Source organism: Triticum urartu, chromosome 5A (genome assembly GCF_056163025.1).
Source record: "Triticum urartu cultivar PI428250 chromosome 5A, HENAU_Tu73, whole genome shotgun sequence".
In the NCBI taxonomy this organism is placed as follows: Eukaryota; Viridiplantae; Streptophyta; class Magnoliopsida; order Poales; family Poaceae; genus Triticum; species Triticum urartu.
In genome coordinates this window covers 649,853,467-649,872,567 of record NC_141877.1, presented here as the reverse complement: position 1 = coordinate 649,872,567, position 19,101 = coordinate 649,853,467, and the positions used below count along the sequence as shown (strand labels likewise).

General features: G+C 40.6%; 1 protein-coding gene across 2 annotated transcripts; it reads right to left on the bottom strand.

The window, feature by feature from the left end:
* Positions 1-7,111: 7,111 nt before the first annotated feature.
* LOC125511388 (uncharacterized) lies at positions 7,112-12,251 on the bottom strand. 2 transcript variants are annotated; one of them, XM_048676741.2, is made up of 12 exons: positions 11,976-12,251; positions 11,560-11,886; positions 11,258-11,401; positions 11,038-11,121; positions 10,898-10,935; positions 10,745-10,786; positions 10,508-10,561; positions 9,796-9,891; positions 8,894-8,929; positions 8,288-8,371; positions 7,572-7,693; positions 7,112-7,358 (listed from the first exon to the last, which is right to left on the bottom strand). In XM_048676741.2, exons 1-12 carry the CDS (start codon positions 12,122-12,124, stop codon positions 7,272-7,274), a joined length of 1,263 nt encoding a protein of 420 aa, XP_048532698.2. In that variant the 5' UTR covers positions 12,125-12,251; the 3' UTR covers positions 7,112-7,271. The 2 variants fall into 2 exon arrangements, with proteins under 2 accessions (XP_048532698.2, XP_048532697.2); XM_048676740.2 differs by having other exon boundaries at positions 8,864-8,929; positions 11,976-12,250.
* Positions 12,252-19,101: the final 6,850 nt, after the last annotated feature.

Here is a 19,101-nt window from a genome sequence, read left to right as displayed (position 1 = left end):
CTTCTAGAGGCAGGTATAATTTATCCCGTTGCTAATAGTCAGTGGGTAAGTCATGTCCATTGTGTCCCTAAGGATGGAGGTATTACTGTTGTTCCTAATGATAAAGATGAATTGGTTCCACAAAGAATTGTTACAAATATGGAGCATAGCCAGACTATAAGATTTTGTAGGGATAACTTTCTTTGGCCATGTTATTTTGAGAAGACATGATTGCTTTATTAGTATGTTTGAAGTATTATTGTTTTATGTTAATATTAAAATTTTGTTTTGAATCTTATGGATCTAAATATTCTTGCTGCAATAAAGAAAATTGCATTGATAAATATGTTAGGTAGCATTCACATCAAAAAATCTTCTTTTATCATTTACCTACTCGAGGATGAGCAAGAATTAAGCTTGGGGATGCTTGATACGTCTCCAACATAACTATAATTTTTGATTGTTCCATAATATTATATTATCTGTTTTGGATGTTCTATATGCATTAATATGCTATTTTATACTCCCTTTATTCCTTGATATAAGGTGTATAGATTTTTGAGAAAAACCCCGAAATATAAGGTGTATTGCATTGCACCACTCATTTGGATATTTTTTTAGGGATTTGATTACATTTCCTTATATCAGGCAAGCTCCTCTATTTTCTCATGTCAATTAGTAAGCTTTAATCCCGCCCAAAACTTGTGAAATTTTCCCTCCACGTTTGTTCTTTAATTTCCACGCCAAAAACTATACACCCTATATTTAGGAATGTAGGGAGTACTATTTTTGGGACTAACCTATTAACCTAGAGCCCAGTGCCAATTTATGCTTTTCCTTGTTTTTGAATTTTATAGAAAAATAATATCAAACGGAGTCCAAACGGAATAAAACTTTATGGTGATTTTTCTTGGACCAGAAGAAACCCACGAGACTTGGAGAGGAGGGCAGAAGACCCACGAGGCGGCCACAAGCCATGGGGGCATGCCCCTGGCTTGTGGGCCCCTCGTGCATCGTATTTACCTAATTATTGCTCCATAAATACCCAAATATCCCCCTATGCCAGAGGGCACACCAAAAATACTTTTTCGCTGCTGCAAGCTTCTGTCCTCGTGAGATCCCATCTTGGGGCTTTTTCTGACACTCCCCGGAGGGGGATTCGATCACGGAGGGCCACTACATCAACCTTGTTGCCCTTTCAATGAAGCGTGAGTAGTTTACCACGGACATAAGGGTCCATAGCTACTAGCTAGATGGCTTCTTCTCTCTCTTTGATCTTTAATACAATGTTCTCCTCAATGTTCTTGGAGATCTATTCAATGTAATCTTCTTTTGCGATGTGTTTGTTGAGATCCGATGAATTGTGGATTTATGATCAGATTATATATGAATATTATTTGAGTCTTTTCTGAACTCTTTTATGCAGGATTAAGATAGCTTAGTAATCAATCTATCGATTTGGTTTGGCCAACTAGATTGGGTTTTCTTGCAATGGGAGAAGTGCTTTGTGATGGGTTCAATCTTGCGGTGTTCTCTCCCAGTGACAGAAGGGGCAGTGGGGCACGTATTGTATTGTTGCCATTAAGGATAAAAAGATGGGGTTTATATCATACTGCTTGAGTTTATCCCTCTACATCATGTCATCTTGCTTAAGGCGTTACTCTATTCTTATGAACTTAATACTCTAGATGCAGGCAGGAGTCGGTGGATGTGTGGAGTAATAGTAGTAGATGCAGAATCATTTCGGTCTACTTGTCATGGAAGTGGTGGCTATATTCATGATCATTGCCTTAGATATCGTCATAATTATGCGCTTTTCTATCAATTGCTCAATAGTAATTTGTTTACCCACCGTATGCTTTATTCAAGAGGGAAGCCTCTAGTGAAACCTATGGCCCCGGGTCTATTTTCCATCATATATTTTCAGATCTATAAACCAAAAACCTCAAAAATACCTTGCTGCAATTTATTTATATTTACTTTAGTTTGCTCTTTTATTTATCTTTTATACCTATCTCTTTTAGATCTCACTCTTGTTCGTGACCATGAAGGGATTGACAACCCCTTTTTTGCGTTGTGTGCAAGTGTTTGTTAGTTTGTGCAGGTGCATATATTGGGGACTTGCTTGTGCCTCCTACTGGATTGATACATTGGTTATTAACTGAGGAAAATACATATGTCTACTTTGCTGCATCACCATTTCCTCTTCAAGGGAAAAATCAACGCAAGCTCAAGAAGGAGCAAGGCGAAACATTAAGCCCCTATCTTTCTCTGTGTTTGATGGATACTATTTTTAAAAAAAATATGCTTTGAGTACTAGCAATCATATAAGACTATATGATAATTGAGTATGTGGAGCTCTTACTTAGACTTTGTTGAAAATAAGGTGCATTAAAAAAATTTAGTGACTAAGAACATAGATTGTTACGTTTCAAGAGAATGCATTGTTTGAACCATAACATGTGAAATGATTTCTACTTTATCATGATGAGTTTTATGAGAAAGAGTTGTTGTTCTGGTGCTAGGAGAAGTGATTGAAATTATCATTGATCAAGCGTATGCACTATGCTAGCATTCACACTTCATAAATTATTTATTTTATCATTTACCTCCTCAAGGACGAGCAGGAAGTAAGCTTCGGGATGTTAATACGTCTCCAACGTTTTTATAATTTATAAAGTATTCATGCCATATTTATAATAGTTTTATATGGTTTTGGTGCACTTTATATTATTTTTATGGACAAACTTAGTAATCTAGTGCCCAGTGCCAGTTCCTGTTGTTTGCATGTTTTTTGTTTCGCAGAAAATCCGTACCAAACAACGTTCAAACGCGATACAAATTTATGGAGATTTTTTAGGCATTATATGTGATTTTTGGGAGGAAGAATCAACGCAAGACGGTGCTCGAGGGCCCCACAAGACAACAGGGCGCGGCCTACCCCCTGGCCATGCCGGGATGCCTTATGGGCACCTTGTAAGTCGGTTGGCCCTTCTTTCGCCGCACGAGAGATAATTTTTGGATAAAATCCCCTCAAAATTTCAGCCGAATCAGAGTTATGGATCACCGAGAATACAAGAAATGGTGAAGGGCTCCAAAAAATAAAAGACAACAGAGAGATCTAATCTAGGGGAGAGCTCCCTCTCCCCTCGAAGGGCCAAGGAAGAAGAAGAAGGAGAGGCCCCCTACCCCTCTCCTCGGGTGGCACCGGAACGCCGTCGGGGACATCTCCTCCATCACCATCACCATCGCCACCAACTTCTCATCCGTCCTCATGGTGATGTGTAATTAGTTCATCCTCGGGGTTGAGGGTATGCACTAGTAGCTATGTGTTCGATCTCTCTCTCTCTCTCTCTCTCTCTCTCTCTCTCTCTCTCTCGTGTTCTTGATATGGCACGATCTTGATGCACTGCAAGCTTTATTAATATAGTTAGATCATATGGTGTTTTTTCCTCTATCTTTGTTGTGATCAATTGAGTCTTCCTCTTGGAGGTTTCCTTATGTTCGATTGAATATTGGATTTGAGATCATTTGATGTATTTCTTGCATGCGGATACCCGTGGTAACAATGGGGTATTCTATTGAGTCGATTACTTGATGTATGTTTTGGTATTGAACTTGCGGATTCCTGTGGTGACATTGGGGTAATCTATGCATTGGGGTCGATACACGTTTTACTCCTACATTCTCCGATAGAAACTTTAGAATGATTCTTTGTCGCACGTGAGGGATTGTTATATGATTAAATTATATTAACACCGTTGAGAGATTGCACTAGTGAAATTATGAACCCTAGGCCTTGTTTTCAAGCATTGCAATACCGTTTGTACTCCATTTTATTAGTTGCTACCTGCTACTTGTGACCCACGTTGAGATTTCTCTGAAGAGGAGAGGATGATGCAATATAGTAGAGATAAGTATTTCCCTCGGTTAAGAACCAAGGTTATCAATCCAGTAGGAGAACCAAGCAACAACTCATTAGCAGTACTTGCACACAAACAACAAATCCTTGCAACCCAACCTAAACAAGGGGTTGTCAATCCCTTGATAGTTACGAGCAAGATTAAATTGTATGATATTTAATAAATAGATCGGGCAAAAATACAAAATAAAATAAATAAAAGAAAAACATAGCAAGGTTTTTTTGGTTTTAATATATGGTAAAAGATAGACCCGGGGGGCATAGTTTTCACTAGAGGCTTCTCTCTTGGAAATAGCATACGGTGGGTAAACAAATTACCATTGGGCAATTGATAGAAAAACAAATAATTATGACGGTATCCAAGGTAATGATCATATATAGGCATCACGTCCAAGACAAGTAGACCAAAACAATTATGCATCTATCACTATTACTCCACACATCGACCGTTATCTAGCATGCATCTAGTGTATTAAGTTCATAGAAAATGGAGTAACACCCTAAGCAAGATGACATGATGTAGACAAGATAAACTCATGTATGAATAAACCCCATCTTTTTACCCTTAATAGCAATGATACATACGTTTTTTGTCCCCTTCTATCACTGGGATTGAGCAATGTAAGATCGAACCCATTACAAAGCACCTCTCCAATTGCAAGAAAAATCAATCTAGTTGACTAAACCAAATCAATAGATCGGAGAGAAATACGAAGCTATAATAATCATGCATAAAAGAGTTCAGAGAAAACTCAAATGATATTCGTGGATAGATATGATCATAAACTCACAATTCATCGGATCCCAACAAGCACACCGCAAAAAGTCATTACATCGAATAGATCTCCAAGAACGTCAAGGAGAACATTATATTGAAGAACAAAGAGAGAGAAGCCATCTAGCTACTAACTATGGACCCATAGGTCTGTGGTAAACTACTCATGCATCATCGGAAGGGCAGCAAGGTTGATGTTGAGCCCCTCCATGATCGATTCCCTCTCCGGTAGAGTACCAGAGAAGGCCTCCAAATGGGATCTCGTGGTTCTGGAACTTGCGGCGGCGGAAAAAGTATTTCGAGCGTTACCCTGATGTTAGGGGAATATTTGAGTATTTATAGAGGTGGAATTAGGGTTGGTTGTGCCACGAGGGGCCCACAAGCCTGCCCCCCCCCCCGGTGTGCACCTGTAGGGCTTGTCGCTCCCTCGTGGCTCTTCTATCCTTCTCCTGAACCTTCTAGGGTCTCTTCTGGTCCAGAAAAAATTAATTCAAAGTTATTTCTCCGTTTGGACTTCGTTTGATATTGATTTTCGAAAAGCCAAAGACATGCAAAAAAACAACAACTGGCACTGGGCACTAAGTTAATAGGTTAGTCTCAAAAAATGATATATAATTGCATATAATGACATATAAAACATCCAACAAGATTGATACTATAATAGCATGGAACAATAAAAAAATTATAGATACATTGGAGATGTATCACTAACTTGTTGTTTTTATATTTTCATATTACAAAAACCTACATCTACTATCCATACTACACTTGTATCACCATCTCTTCGCTGAACTAGTGCACCTATACAATTTACCGTTATATTGGGTGTGTTGGGGATACAAGAGATTTCTTTTATTTGATTGCAGGATTGTTTGAGAGAGACCATCTTCATCCTATGTCTTCCACGGATTGATAAACCTTAGGTCATCCACTTGAGAGAAATTTGCTACTGTCCTACAAAACTCTGCGCTTGGAGGCCCAACAGAGTCTACAAGAATAAAGTTGCGTGGTAGACATCATGAGGCTGCTACTTGTTTCTTTTCCCAGCCTCTCAAAGGACACCCCCCCCCCTTCCTGAGTGCGGGTCTTATATCCTTACATCTTTATGCACTCATTTGTGGTGAAGATTGTTGTCCTCATGCTTGTCTTGACAAGTCTATTACTTACTATCTTCATCATGGGTTGTCACAACTTTTGGTTTGTAATTTGCTTATTAGTGAGCTTGTGAACCCATTTGCTACGTGTATGTGGGGGGGGGGGGGGGGGGGGCAGGACATCTCGTGCACCTTGTGTCCCATATCATTAAGACTATCTTGATGCTTAATGCTCACCCTTATATTAGTCTTATCAAGTGCTTTGCCCATTACTCACACCCATCATTTTTGGTTGAGCCTTTTCTTAAGTTGTGTCGTTTACATGTTGCTCAACCATATGTTCGTTGCAAGTGCTATGCTTAGTTTCTTATCTATGCTCACTTGCACGTGTTTTGTGTTCTTATTGATTTTGGGGGAGCGATGATCCTATTTTGTGCACTTTGTATCCAAACACTAAAATTCTAAATAGTGCACAAATCATGGGGAGCTCCTCTAGTTTCTTTAGAACACTCCTTTGCCCAAATCATCATATCTTTTATTCATGTGGCTTGTCGTACCCTTTGATTTCGGTGCCCATTTGCAAAAGTTATGACAATTTCGGTCTTACCTGGTTTTTCTGTTTTGCTTGGGCTATTTTGCAGCACCCAAGCGGTAATGCTGCTCGGTACCACAGTAGTACTGCTTCATGCGGTACTTCCGTTGTGGTCTACCGCAGCTACTTCCGCTTGGGAAAATGCTTCTGAAACTCGTCACGTATTTCACAGTAGTACTGCTCTAAGCGGTAGTACTGCTCCCGAGTGGTAGTACCTCTATAAGCGGTAGTAGAGCGATATCGAGGGGTCTAGGGTCACATCCTGGTTGGCTATGTACAGGGTAGATGGTTTCTAATATCTTCGGTTATAAGCCAAGTCTTTGAGAATTTTCCTTTCATACGCCGTGGGCCGCTTCGACGTGGCCCATTGGTGAACCAACATGGGGGTTCTCAGCCGGGCCACTAGTGAACCGACATGGGTGCTCCCAGCCGAGTCGCTCGAGCACGTGCCGTCCAAGCAGATCGGACGGCACGGAGAGCCCCCGAGAAGCCCTCGTAACATGCCAAACAAACAACAGGGAGGCTCTCTTCACCCTTGAATCACCAGGAAGGCGGGTACTCCAACATCCAGGAGTATAATGACGTTTCACTACAAGGATTTTGAGGAGAGATTTGTCTAACTGAAAATGCCCGTTTGTTGGTTGTGAAGGCTTTTGTCTAACTCTCTCTTAATTTTCTCTCAAATAAAAACTCTCTTAATTATTAATGGATGAGAAACTTATAAAAACTAATATGCTGACATTAGAAACTCATAAAAATAGTTGCATCATCATATAACATAACATTAGATTCCAGGGTCACATAAGCAGAGTGCAGTACACGCAGCAGCAGAATTTTTTTTCCTTTTGTTCCAACAGCATCTTGTTTCATAAAAATAAAAAAACGCCTCTTCACTCGCAAGTCCAGAAGCTAGCGGTGCTCAACTTCTTGCTTAGGACCTTCCAGTTCCAGGACAGTACCAGCGCGTGACCCAGCTCCAGCCTTAGTCACTGATGCCTGCACTCCCACAAATGTATGCCACCGGTTAATAGTAGCACACCTTGCCAGATGATGCGTACAAAGTAACACAAAATGAAAGCCCCCTGTTTACTAATGCTGTAGGCTGCATGGAGTGAGCCAAGACTATGTCCAACTTACTTGGTATATATATAAGAAAGGAACACTAGGAACCAACAACAACAACTAAGGAAATGAAACCTGCTTTCTTACCAGACATGCTTCACCAAAAGCCCCACTTGTCCGTTGCATTTTTGGATGCTCAAAAGTTGCTTCTTCTGTCCTTTGATGCTTTCTGAGGTTGGAGATTTTCGAACTCACAACCTTGCTTGTGCCTTCCCAAGAATTAATAATACTCTTAAGGATCACTGGATTAAGTAGTAACTAACACCATGCCATAACATGCAGCTTTTACAAGGACCCAAGGTGAAGAAGCTTGTGCACGAAAGAATCTCAACTTATTCACTTTCTTCCTATGAGGAACGTTTATTTTATTTTTAAGCAGGAACTATATATAGCGTTAAAAATGATTGCTTGAAGTATTGTTATGCAGTATAAACATGAAAAATTAGCCTCTCCAATCCAAACTCAGTCCTGAAACTACCATGGACGTAATATAAGCAAAGCAACAAAAACAGATAACAGATATACTTGATAGACAAAACGATGCCTTCCACAACCCTTATTCAAAAGGTAATAAATTTACAATGGAACAAAGTGGTAAAACGACAGCAGAAAGCAGCACAGCCAGTCCTCTGGACTGAACAAATGAAACTGAAACATGGTGTATTGCATATAATATTATCAGTAATGCATGCATCTACTTGAATATACATTTGATGTGCTCGCAACTAACAATATCAGGCATCAGCTGAGCAGATGAGTTTCATCCTGATATAGAAACAACTGGCAGTGCTCACACAACTTACCTGCATTTATCACTGACGAGATCCCAGAGTTCTCAGCATGGCTTGTCAAGTTCACTGTCTGTGAAACTGCAGCAACAGGAGCACCTGCAACGAGTTCAGCAATTAGAAGTGCAGCAGGTACAGGTACTTAAGGAAGTGTAATGAACACCATCAAAGCATGATGGTGTTGTTGCATAAAACAGGTACACTATGTGAATGGATAAATAAAAGATTGGCAATGGAAAGCTTAAGGGGAGGGATGTTCCCCAATGTGTAGAGATACTTTAAGACTAACTTCTGTAACTACGGGCAGACAATGTGCATGTGAACCAAACAATAAATCAATTATTAGTGTTGGGACCATGGATCAAACAATAAATTATTAAGTGTTGCATTATAATGAAACATGGCAATGATTACAGGCACATATGTTATAGACTGAAATTGGCAACAGCCTTTTGGAACATATGAACAACTGCATGCCATCAACAAAGCAAAAATCATTATGCTGATGCATGTAGCCCATGAGTACATTTGATACACTATGAGTCTATGATAGTGGAAAAAAATTGCATGCATTTGTCACAAATGAGATACCGGATATATTAGCAGGAACTGTCAATGTACCAGACATAGTCTGCGAAACTGGAGCAACATGAGCACCTGCAACAGATCCAGTAGTTAGTAAAGGCAACAGGTAAACAAGCATTGATAAAGGGCAAAAAATCAACATGAGCCTTATGGTAAGTGTTATTAAGAATTATAATGTAGCTAAAACAGTAACAAAGAGAAGAAATCCATTAAAAATGATAGATTGAAAAACTCAAGGGGGAAACCTTTCCACTGCAGATCTTTTAAAGTAGATGCTATAGTCAGGGGCAAACATTGTACATAGGAATGAGAAGGTAAGTAGTGGAACAGACTGTAGCACGACATGGTTTTACATGGTGATAGGCACACAACACATACACGGCTTGGTATTATACATTGTGAGGCCAGTGTGAACTGTCAAGTAAAACTGAGTGCCTTAAATTGTAATGTGCTTCCTCTACGACACTGACCAATATAAAAAAAAACAGAACTTTGGCTATTATCTGCCAACTATAAGATGTATCTATGAATTCCAAAACATGCCTACACATTTTTGTGGCTATTCTCAACAATATATAGATATCGATGAATAATTGTTGACATCTCAACCACTGGACATCATCACTAAATCAAATATTACCATCAATAGTGAATATATCCCCTTGATGCATATGTTCGGTGATTTCTAATAACAAACAATTTCAGGCAGGGGTGGACCCAGCATAAAAGATCGCCAGAGTCAGAGCTTGTACTGCTAACTTTTATTAGTTCATGCTAAACTACTCTTAATTAACATGTATGTGGCATATGTTCTTGGTCGTAGGTGTCTATTGACCGTGCTGCCATAGTTTATGTCTCCCCTGATTTCAGGGATCAATTGAGCAAAAATAGATGGACGTCCTGGGTGGGAAATGATCAAGGGCGGTCGACTAACATACCTGCATTTGTCAATGATGAGGTCCCAGACACAGAGTTTTTAGTAAGATCTGTCAAGGTATTCGACATGGTATGCGAGGCTGTAGCACCAGGAACACCTGCAACCAGTTAAAAGGTCAAAAATGGCAGCAAGCAGCCCAGCACTAATACAAAAAGAACATCATCAAGACCAACCAAGACTGCAGTTCTGGATTATGTGCACATCAAACAAACAGAGAATGCAGAGCAACCAACGTAAGAATGGCAGATTTGAAAAATCAAAGGACAATGTATTTTTTACTACAGATACTTAAAAGGTAACTTCTATCTACAGGTAAGAGTCGGTAATTCACATAAGAACAAAACAATTCACTGAGGTACTAATGGTCATATATAAGCCACAAAACAGGAAGATCCAAAGCATAACCTAATGGAGCATTTTAAAAGCAACAAATAATCAAGAAAATGACTGAAAGATAATAATAAAAATTGGTGAAGCAAGAACAAAGACCTGGTTCAAACATGCAAATGAGGCATTTGCGCATAACTAACAGAGCTACAGTATCCATATCATAAGAGAAAATTGTGAAGTTGAAAGAGAAGGAACCACTAAATTTGGTTTGGGAAAATGCTGTGCAAACATAGCCTGAAAGGATTTAACAAATTAGACGGGTAGTGGAGATCCCGTATAATAAGTAGGAACAATGACAATTGAGATGAGTAAGCTAAGGCTACCTTCCTTCTCCTTTTCACTTGACTGAAGTTCCAGACCAGCTTGCAAACTTTCATCTGAAGATGACACAAGTTGATCAGTTTATATGCATATACATGATCCGAGAGGTTTTTTGGAAGAGTAAAATCAAAGGGCCTCATAGCTTGCTACCAAATATATCTGGAAAGTCGAGCACAGGTCTAGATGTGTAAAATGCAAAGTAAACAAGACAAGGACAGAAGAGCAGAGGCTAGTTTTACCAATAAGATCTATCAGCCACTTCCTTGTCTTGTCCGTCAATCCTGCCACCAAAAACAGTAACGATGGCTTTTAGCATCACAGAGACACGGACATAGAATCTACAAGGAAGTATATTGCTTAGTCATAAGATGCTTGTAAATAGGGCATTGTACCACTGTTTAATTCATGTCTGCGGGTCGACGAAGGCAGCCTGCAAAACATGGAACATGTGCTGAGTTGGTCAAGAAAGAGCCAGCAAGAGCAGAATCGAGGGACCCCTTGAATTTGCCATGTTTCAAGGTCATATTTTTACCCCTTTTTGGTCCTAAGGTAGATCTTGGCCAGTGTTTTAGGTCCTGGCAGGTCTTGTTCCTTCACATGACGCCTCCGACGGTACCTAGGCCAAGCAAGATTGCAGGGCAATCAAAGTGAGTTACAGTGAAATCGACAGCCAAGTTTTACACATTTCCAAGAATGGAATGTATCAAGTGAACATGGGCGACCAAACTGATAGAGTATGGAGCCGGAATCACCTGAATCCGATGGGAAGCACATCGTGCGGCATCATCGGGCCGCCCGGCAATAGGGCCACGTTTCTCAACTCTGGAGCCTTATAAGCCAAGTGTTGGACGATTTGAGACGCCTTGCAACGAACGCGCTCCCAGTCCAGCGAGGATCTGCTTGCACATATATGTGTGTAACAGTACAGTATTAAAGTTGAGAAGATGTAAAGATGAAAATTTTGGATAGGAACTGAAGATGGCTTGAAAATTGCAGGAATCGACAGACAGGCAGACATGAACTGAAGATGTGATCGTCTAGCTAGTGCTAGTACCTGACTTGCTCCGAATGGAGAATGGAGAGGACGATGGAGCGGATCCTGAGGCAGTCGAAGGAGACGGAGTCGTCGTGCTTGAGGTACCGTGTGTTGTACTTGTGGTTGAAGTAGCTGAGGTTGCGGTCGGGCTTGCCGGCGACCATGCTGGCGAAGGCCGCGTGTTGCACGAGGAAGTGGAGGAGCACCTGGGCCTCGTCGCTCTGCGGGTGCGAGGTCGGGCGCAGGAAGCGGGAGACGTAGGCGACGGCGTCGTCCCACAGCCCCTGCTGCACCAGCCGCGACAGGTGGATGACGCTCATGTACGCGTCCGTCTCGTTGAGCAGCCTGCGAGTGATTGATTGATTGGGCAATGGCGGCCGCCGGTGAGCGAGCGAAGCAGTTTAGGAGGACGGAGGGGGTGGGGATGCACGTACCCTCGCAGGGCGTCGCGGAAGCCGTGCAGCCAGAGGTAGGTGGCGAGGCGGCGGTGACGGCACCGGCGCACGCAGCCGTAGTCGACGGGGCCGACGGACTCGCCCAAGTCGCCCACCCAATCGGGGATGACATCGACGGAGTCCCCCATCGATCGACCACGGTGCCGGCGAGGTTGACAGGACAGCGGCGGGCTGGGGATTTGGGGGGAGCGAGCAGACAGAATTTGTTTGTTTTAGATGGAAACAGGAGAGGGGGGAAATATGTAGAGGAGGCAGCCTCACCACCGGACTCCACCTAGCCCCAACGCCACCACCCCACCCCACCCCACCCCACCCCGCCCCACCCCGCCCAAACCGCTGTGCATTTTTTTGAAAACGTCCCTCTACTTTTCTGAAAACGTCCCAACGCCACCACCCAACCGGCCACCCCACCCCACCAGGTGGCCAGGTGTCCTATGCCACTTTTCGAAAACGCCCCTCTGTTTTTCTTTCGTTGACGGGACTAGATATCAGCACCGCATCCTAACTCGGGCTATTTTTATGTGTCTAACATTTTTAATAAATAATAATTAAATAGTACTCCTTCGGTTCCGTTCTGCTATTTGGTTGGAAGCACGTAATGAAAAAGGAACAACCTAAAATTTAAAATTTCAGCAGCATTTCGTTTGTAATTTGATTAAAAACAACATAACAATAGATATTGACAAGTTTATAACACATGCATGACAGCACATAACATAATTTTCAACAAGTTGCACATACAACCATATAGTTCACATAAGAAATTCCCAAAAGCATAAAAAACAGCAGCCATTGCAGCTAGTGCAACAAAAACAGCAGCTCCCGCCGTCGAGCACCCGCTGCTTGGAGTCCTTCCGTCGAGCTGCTGCAAAACGATAGAGAAAGAGAGATTAGCAGGCATCCGGAAGGGAGGAAACGGCCAACATGGATGGGAGGAACCGGCTGCCATGGAGAGGAGGACCCGGCCGCGGCCGGGAAGAGGAGGAACGGGCGGCCAGGGATGGGACGAACTGGCGCTGGCCGACTGGGAAGGGAGGGCCGCTGCAGCTCAGATCCATGGAGTGGGGGAGGAGGGGAGAGGAGGGGGGAGAGGAGGGGGAGGGGGAGGCAGCCGCCGGCCGACGGGGAGAGTTGACTGGCAGCGCTGCCCAGATCCAAGGGGGGGAAGGGAGGGAGGCGGCGCACCTGCGGGGCTGAGGACGAGTGCGAGGGAGGCAGCCGTTCCGCGTGGTCCGGCCGTTTTCGAGGTATGACTTCGTTCCGCATCTGGGCGGAATATTCGCTCGGGAGGAACGAGTGCGTGCTGGTCCTGATTTCAACTGAACGCGAGAACGGGGGCTAGGGGCGAGTCGGACCCGTGCCATTCCAGGCCATCCCTTCAACTGATCACACCCTTAGGGGACGGGCAAAAGGCTAGTCCTGCGCACGGTGACGGGGACGGGGACGGGGACGGGCTTCCGATATTTTCATGGGGATGGGTTTGGGAAGGCAAAACCCGATTGGTTTCGTCCCCGTTGCCATCTTGACTCCTGACTTCTGGCGATTTATTTTGCAATTTCTGCAACAAAACCAATGTTGCAAAAATTTCTCCCGTAACATCACCTATGTTACAAAAAAGAGTGAAGACGAAAAAAGAAATCTGCAACAAAGCCTTCATTGCAAAAAGAAAAATCTGCAAAAAGCCCTTTGTTGCACATTTTTTTACAACAAAACCTCAGTTACAAAAATTTCTGCAACAAGATCATCATTGCAGAAATTTTCTGCAATAAGACCTATGTTCCAATAATGGAGGACGCTGCTACGCCAAATCTAACGGCCTGCGAGCCGGCCAATCTTTTAAAAAGATCAGCCGGCCGATCTTTTAAAAAGATCAGCCGACCGATCTTTTATAAAAAGATTAGCCGGCAGACGCGTAGCACGCCTTGTATTTGAATTAATTTGAAGGTATTTGGATTAAATCAGGCTCGGGTAACTAGAAAAATGTCCGCCAAAATATGCTTTTTGGATTCTAAATATGTAACTTCATTTACGAGAAATTTCTATACTAGTTTGGATTGGTTCAAATTTGGTATTTAAATTTCCATAAAAATAAAATTAACAAATCTTTGGTTTTTTCCCTTTTTAACAGGAAACGGTCCAGAACGATGTGGACCAGCTTCATCAAACATTTTGGAATACATTTTGCGAAAGGACCCCAAAGAAATGCAGAAATACACTCAACCGGAGTACTTTATAGAAAAGACCCTAGACACGAGAGGGAGATTGCAATGTGATCCACAATCTACCATCTCTAAGCTTCACCTCTAGGCCAAAAATCCCCCTCACTGGGGACAAAACCACTTACTCGGAGCCTAAGGAAGGTTAATCACGCAAACAACTGACTCATTTTCAATAGAAAGGAATGGCCAAACCTATCCAGCTGGATGGTCAACCTTAGTGATCTTATTGGCCGGCAAAGCAGAAACGGACGACCACGGTCCCGGGAAGGGGACCTTGCCATCACTTCATTGTCACCGGGACAGAGAAGGAATGAACAATGGGAGAAAGTCAAACATGCCTTCCTTTCATCACCATGGCAGGAGGAAAAGTGTCGCCCTTCAGTTAGAACAATTGGCGGTGTAGCAATTGAGGCAGTTGCAGAACACCAAAGATGATATGCGGAAGACAGAGCATTCGTTAGTCACATGTTTGCAAGCTTCTTGGAATATTGTATTACCGAGAGGGCTTAGAGATATCTCTTTGTCATACGAAGTGACAAATTCCAGTCTCAATCCATGAAATCCAAAAATACTTTCAAAGATACGTGTAGAGTATCTTTACGACAAATTCATGTTTTGCCTCATTGTTGCTCCGTTGAGGCTACTTTTTTAACTTGCTCTGTTGTGGCTACTTAGCTAACCAAATCCTATTCGGCGCCCTAAGTTCCCACAACAATACAATTTGCAAATGGACGCACACCCCTCATATGCACTGGGTCGATCCATTCTGCCTTATTTTTTTCAGCCAAAACCTGCAAAAAGTGTGTGCGCGATAGTAACCACCCCGGCCAGCTGATCCATTGCGACCATTTACTACCTTCTCCTACTTTTATTTCTTTTATATGTCCGTGCCCCCAAACCGTTTATATCGGTTTTTATTTCCTTTTCATGCCACAAATTGATGAACTTTTTGGAAATGTGTGATTTGTTTTCCAAATTCATGAACTTTTTAAAGAACTTTTTTTCCAAACTCATGAACTGTTTTTCAAAATTAGTGAACTATTTCAAATTTGTCAGTGTTCTTTCAAAATCGATGAGTTTTTTTGGCAAATTGATGAACTTTTTTCAAACTCGACGAACAGTTTATTCAAATTCGATGGAATTTTTTTTGAAAATTCATGGACCTTTTTTAGAAAATCAATGAACTTTTTTCAAATTCGTAATCTTTTTTCAAATATGTGAACTGTTTTCATTATCCGGTGAACTCTTTACAAATTCGTGAACTTTCTTTTTAAAAATCAATGAATCTATTTAAAAATCCATGAACCATATTTTCAAAATATGGTAAAAGTTTTAAAGTTCTTTATCAAAATCGATGAACTTTTTTCATGTCTGTGATATTTTTCAAAATCTGGTGAACTTTTGAAAACCATAAACATTTTTCAAAGTTGATGAAATATTTTCGATTTTTGTGAACATTTCTTTGAAAATCCATGAATTGTTTTTCAAAATCGATGAACTTTGAAAAATGTGGATTCTTTTTCAAATTTATGTTTTCTTAAAATAAAGGATTTGAACTGGGACCGAAACAATGGTCATATACTTTGTTTTCGGAACGAACACATCAAAGTCATAGTGATGTGGTAGTTACTAGGCCAAGTCCCTTGTGGTAGCATGTGGGTTCAAATCCCTGTCCTTGTATATTTTCCTTGATGTTTGTTTTTTAGCATATGGACGCGAGCAAAGCTGGACTGGCCCACTATTGCGCACCTTTGGGCACCCCTACCCTAAGTGGCGCTGATGGTGACGAAGAGGAGCTGTCACTTAGCTAAGCGTCAATTTATTGATGGTTCCTTTTTTATCCAAAAGTAACAAAGCAATATGGATGCATCATATTCTAACCAAATCTTCACAAAAATTGCTCAGATGTCATGTAAAGTAAAACATTTATATGTTTATTAATATTAATCGTGTGACCCATTGGGCGACCCATGACAGGACCTCATGTCCATATCCTACCCATGACTAATCGGGTTGCCTATCGGGCTTACCCATGGGTGAAGATGGCGACCCATACACTATCTATTCGGGTCAAAAGCCCATGGGCGATGCTGCCCATGGGTCGGATTGCTGGCTGAAACGGGAACAATGTCGTCCGCTAGTTAGGCCAAGACCTAACCATTTTTTCTTTTCTATTTATTTTTCTTTTCTTCTATTTTTTGTTATTCTCCTTTTTAAACTGTATGTTCTTTTTGAAACCTATTCAAAAAATTTAAAATTTGTCTTGGATACCAAAACTGATCTTGTGCTCAAATATTGTTTATAATTTTAAAAAGTGTTCCGGAATAGCAAAATATGTCCCATTTAAAAAAATGTTCGCAAATTGAAGAAATGTTTATGTTTCCAAAAAAGTTGATGACTTTTTAAAAAAAGTATTGTTTGCAATTTGTGTTCAGACTATTTCATCAATTATTAGGAATTTGTAAAAAATGAAAAAAGTGTTAAAGTTTCTAAAATTTTCATACACAATCTGAAATTCCAAAATTATTATCAAATTCCATGAAATGGTTAGGACATCAAAAAATGTTGATGCAGATTGATAATGATGGAAATTAAAAATGAAAAAACATTCAAATTAGGAAATACTATATGCTCGCGGATGCACCCATTTTGCCTAGTGTGGCACACTCGTCTTAGCTGGTAGGTTTTTTAGACTATGGATAAATGATCCCAACTTTTTGCAGCAGTGTGGCATGGAGATATGAGGCATCTTGGCCAGATTTGTACGACTTTTGACATCGTTGGCATATTGCGACACATCCAACCATTTATCGACCATTTTTCATAGAGAAAACTCCAGAAAATGCAAAATTGTCAAAAATACAAACAACTTGGCATGATGCCTTGAATTGGTCATATAAGCTGGTGGGAAATTTTTGAGGCCATTTGACGTACAATGTGCTTTCAAAGGGACCCTTCTGGCTTACCTAAACACCCTTCGTTGAATATGGTCTATTTTTGAACACCCTTAGAATGAACCCAACTTTTGCAATCAGGTGGGCATGCCCATAATAGGCATACATGTCTGGTTTGAACGACTTTTGACATCGTATACAAGTTGCGACACGTCCGGTCATTTATCGAGCTTTTTTAACCGAGAAAACTCCACCAAATCCAGAACTTGTCAAAAAAAACTTGGCATGATGCGTCATACAAGTCCATGAAAAAATTGGGTCCATTTGAAGGAAGTACAAAAACAACGTGCTATCAGACAAAGTCTTCTAGCCCTACCTGAACACCCTCCATTCAGTATGGTCTATTTTTGTACATCCTTGAAATGATCCCAACTTATGCAAGTGGGTGGGCATGCCAATGTTAGGCATCCATGTCAGGTTTGAACAATTTTTGTCACCATACGCAAGTTGTGACATGTCCAGCCATTTATCGACCTTTTTGACTGAGAAAACTCGAGAAAATGCAAAATTCATTGAACATCAAAACAACTTGGCATGGTACCTTGAATTGGTTACACAAGGCCATGGAAAAAATTTGGGCCACTTCAAGGATATCGAGAAACAATGTGCTCTCAGATGGAGCCTCCCTCGCCTATCTAGACCATTTATCGCCCTTTTTGACTCAGAAAACACCAGAAAAAACAAACTTGTAGCAAAGCCCAAAACAACTTGGCATGGTGTGATTGAATTTTTCATACGAGCCAATGAAAAAAATTCATGCCATTTGACAGATATAGTGAAACAACTTGCTCTCAAACAAAGCCTCCTTGCCTACTCACACACCACATGTTGAAGATGGAGTTTTTTTGGACATTCTTGGAACGACCCAAACTTTTGCCAGTAGGTGGGCATGCCCATGGTAGACATCCATATCGAGTTTGGGGGGAAACTATTTATAATTATAATTTAAGCAGGTACATAAAACTGTTATCTTAAGTTACTATCATAACTAATAAATACAAACAGATAAAAATCATAATTTAAGTTTTTTTTCAAAAAACAGTTAATATATTCTTAAAACAAGAATTTAAAATAGATACTTAAAACTATTATTTTGGTATTCCAAAAAATATTTCAAAATTCTAAACAGGTCAAAAAGAACAATAAAGTTCAAAACTTAGAAAAATAAATTAATGAAAAAAAGAGAAGAAAAAATATAAAAAAGAAAATAAAAAATATGTAGGCCTCCGCCCAACTAGAATAGGACATCGCTCGCATTGGGCGCCTGTTGGGCCGGCCCAGGCACTCGCAGATTCGAAAAAACTTTATTGATTTTTGGAAAAAAATTATGAATTTTAATATTTCAAAGATTTTTAAAAAAGTTCACTAAAAAAGTTGCAAAGAAAAGCATTTCCAGTTATAGGAACCTCAGATTCCTAGCCGGTTTCTTTCTAGTTTTGTGAACCTTCTACGAGATTCCTGAACCGTGTTTCTTTCTTTTTCCTTTTATTTTCTCTCCTATTTTGTTTTTTATGTTTCTTATCTTCCCTTTTTCGTTTTATTTGACTTTTCCCTTTTTCGGTTTATTGTTTATATTTTCATAAATTCATAATTTTGTTTTGCATATGAAATTTTATTTCATATTTTTTAAATTTGTTTATTTTTGAATTTCAAAAATATACCTACATTTTTCTGTTTTTCAGTTTTCAAAGCATGCCTTCACTGAACAATTTTTGTATTTTGAAAAAAATGGTGAGCGCATTTTGGAAAAAGGTGATATTTTTTGAATTTTGAGAACCAATTTTCATAGCGGAGACATTTCTTGAATCGACGAACTTTTTTCAAATCAGTGACCGTATTTGTCAACCAATTCCAAAAATGAATTCATTATATATTTTCACAAATGTTTGTCGTGTATCATAAAATAATCATCCTATATTATAAAATTGTTCA

Coding starts and splice junctions, on each gene's coding strand:
- LOC125511388 (XM_048676740.2), bottom strand. CDS start 12,124: ATGGGGGACTCCGTCGATGTCATCCCCGATTGGGTGGGCGACTTGGGC. Junction 8,372..8,863: donor AGTTCCTGCTAATATATCCG/GTATCTCATTTG, acceptor AACTCGTTGCAG/GTGCTCCTGTTGCTGCAGTT. Junction 7,694..8,287: donor CTCGTCAGTGATAAATGCAG/GTAAGTTGTGTG, acceptor ATTCTTGGGAAG/GCACAAGCAAGGTTGTGAGT.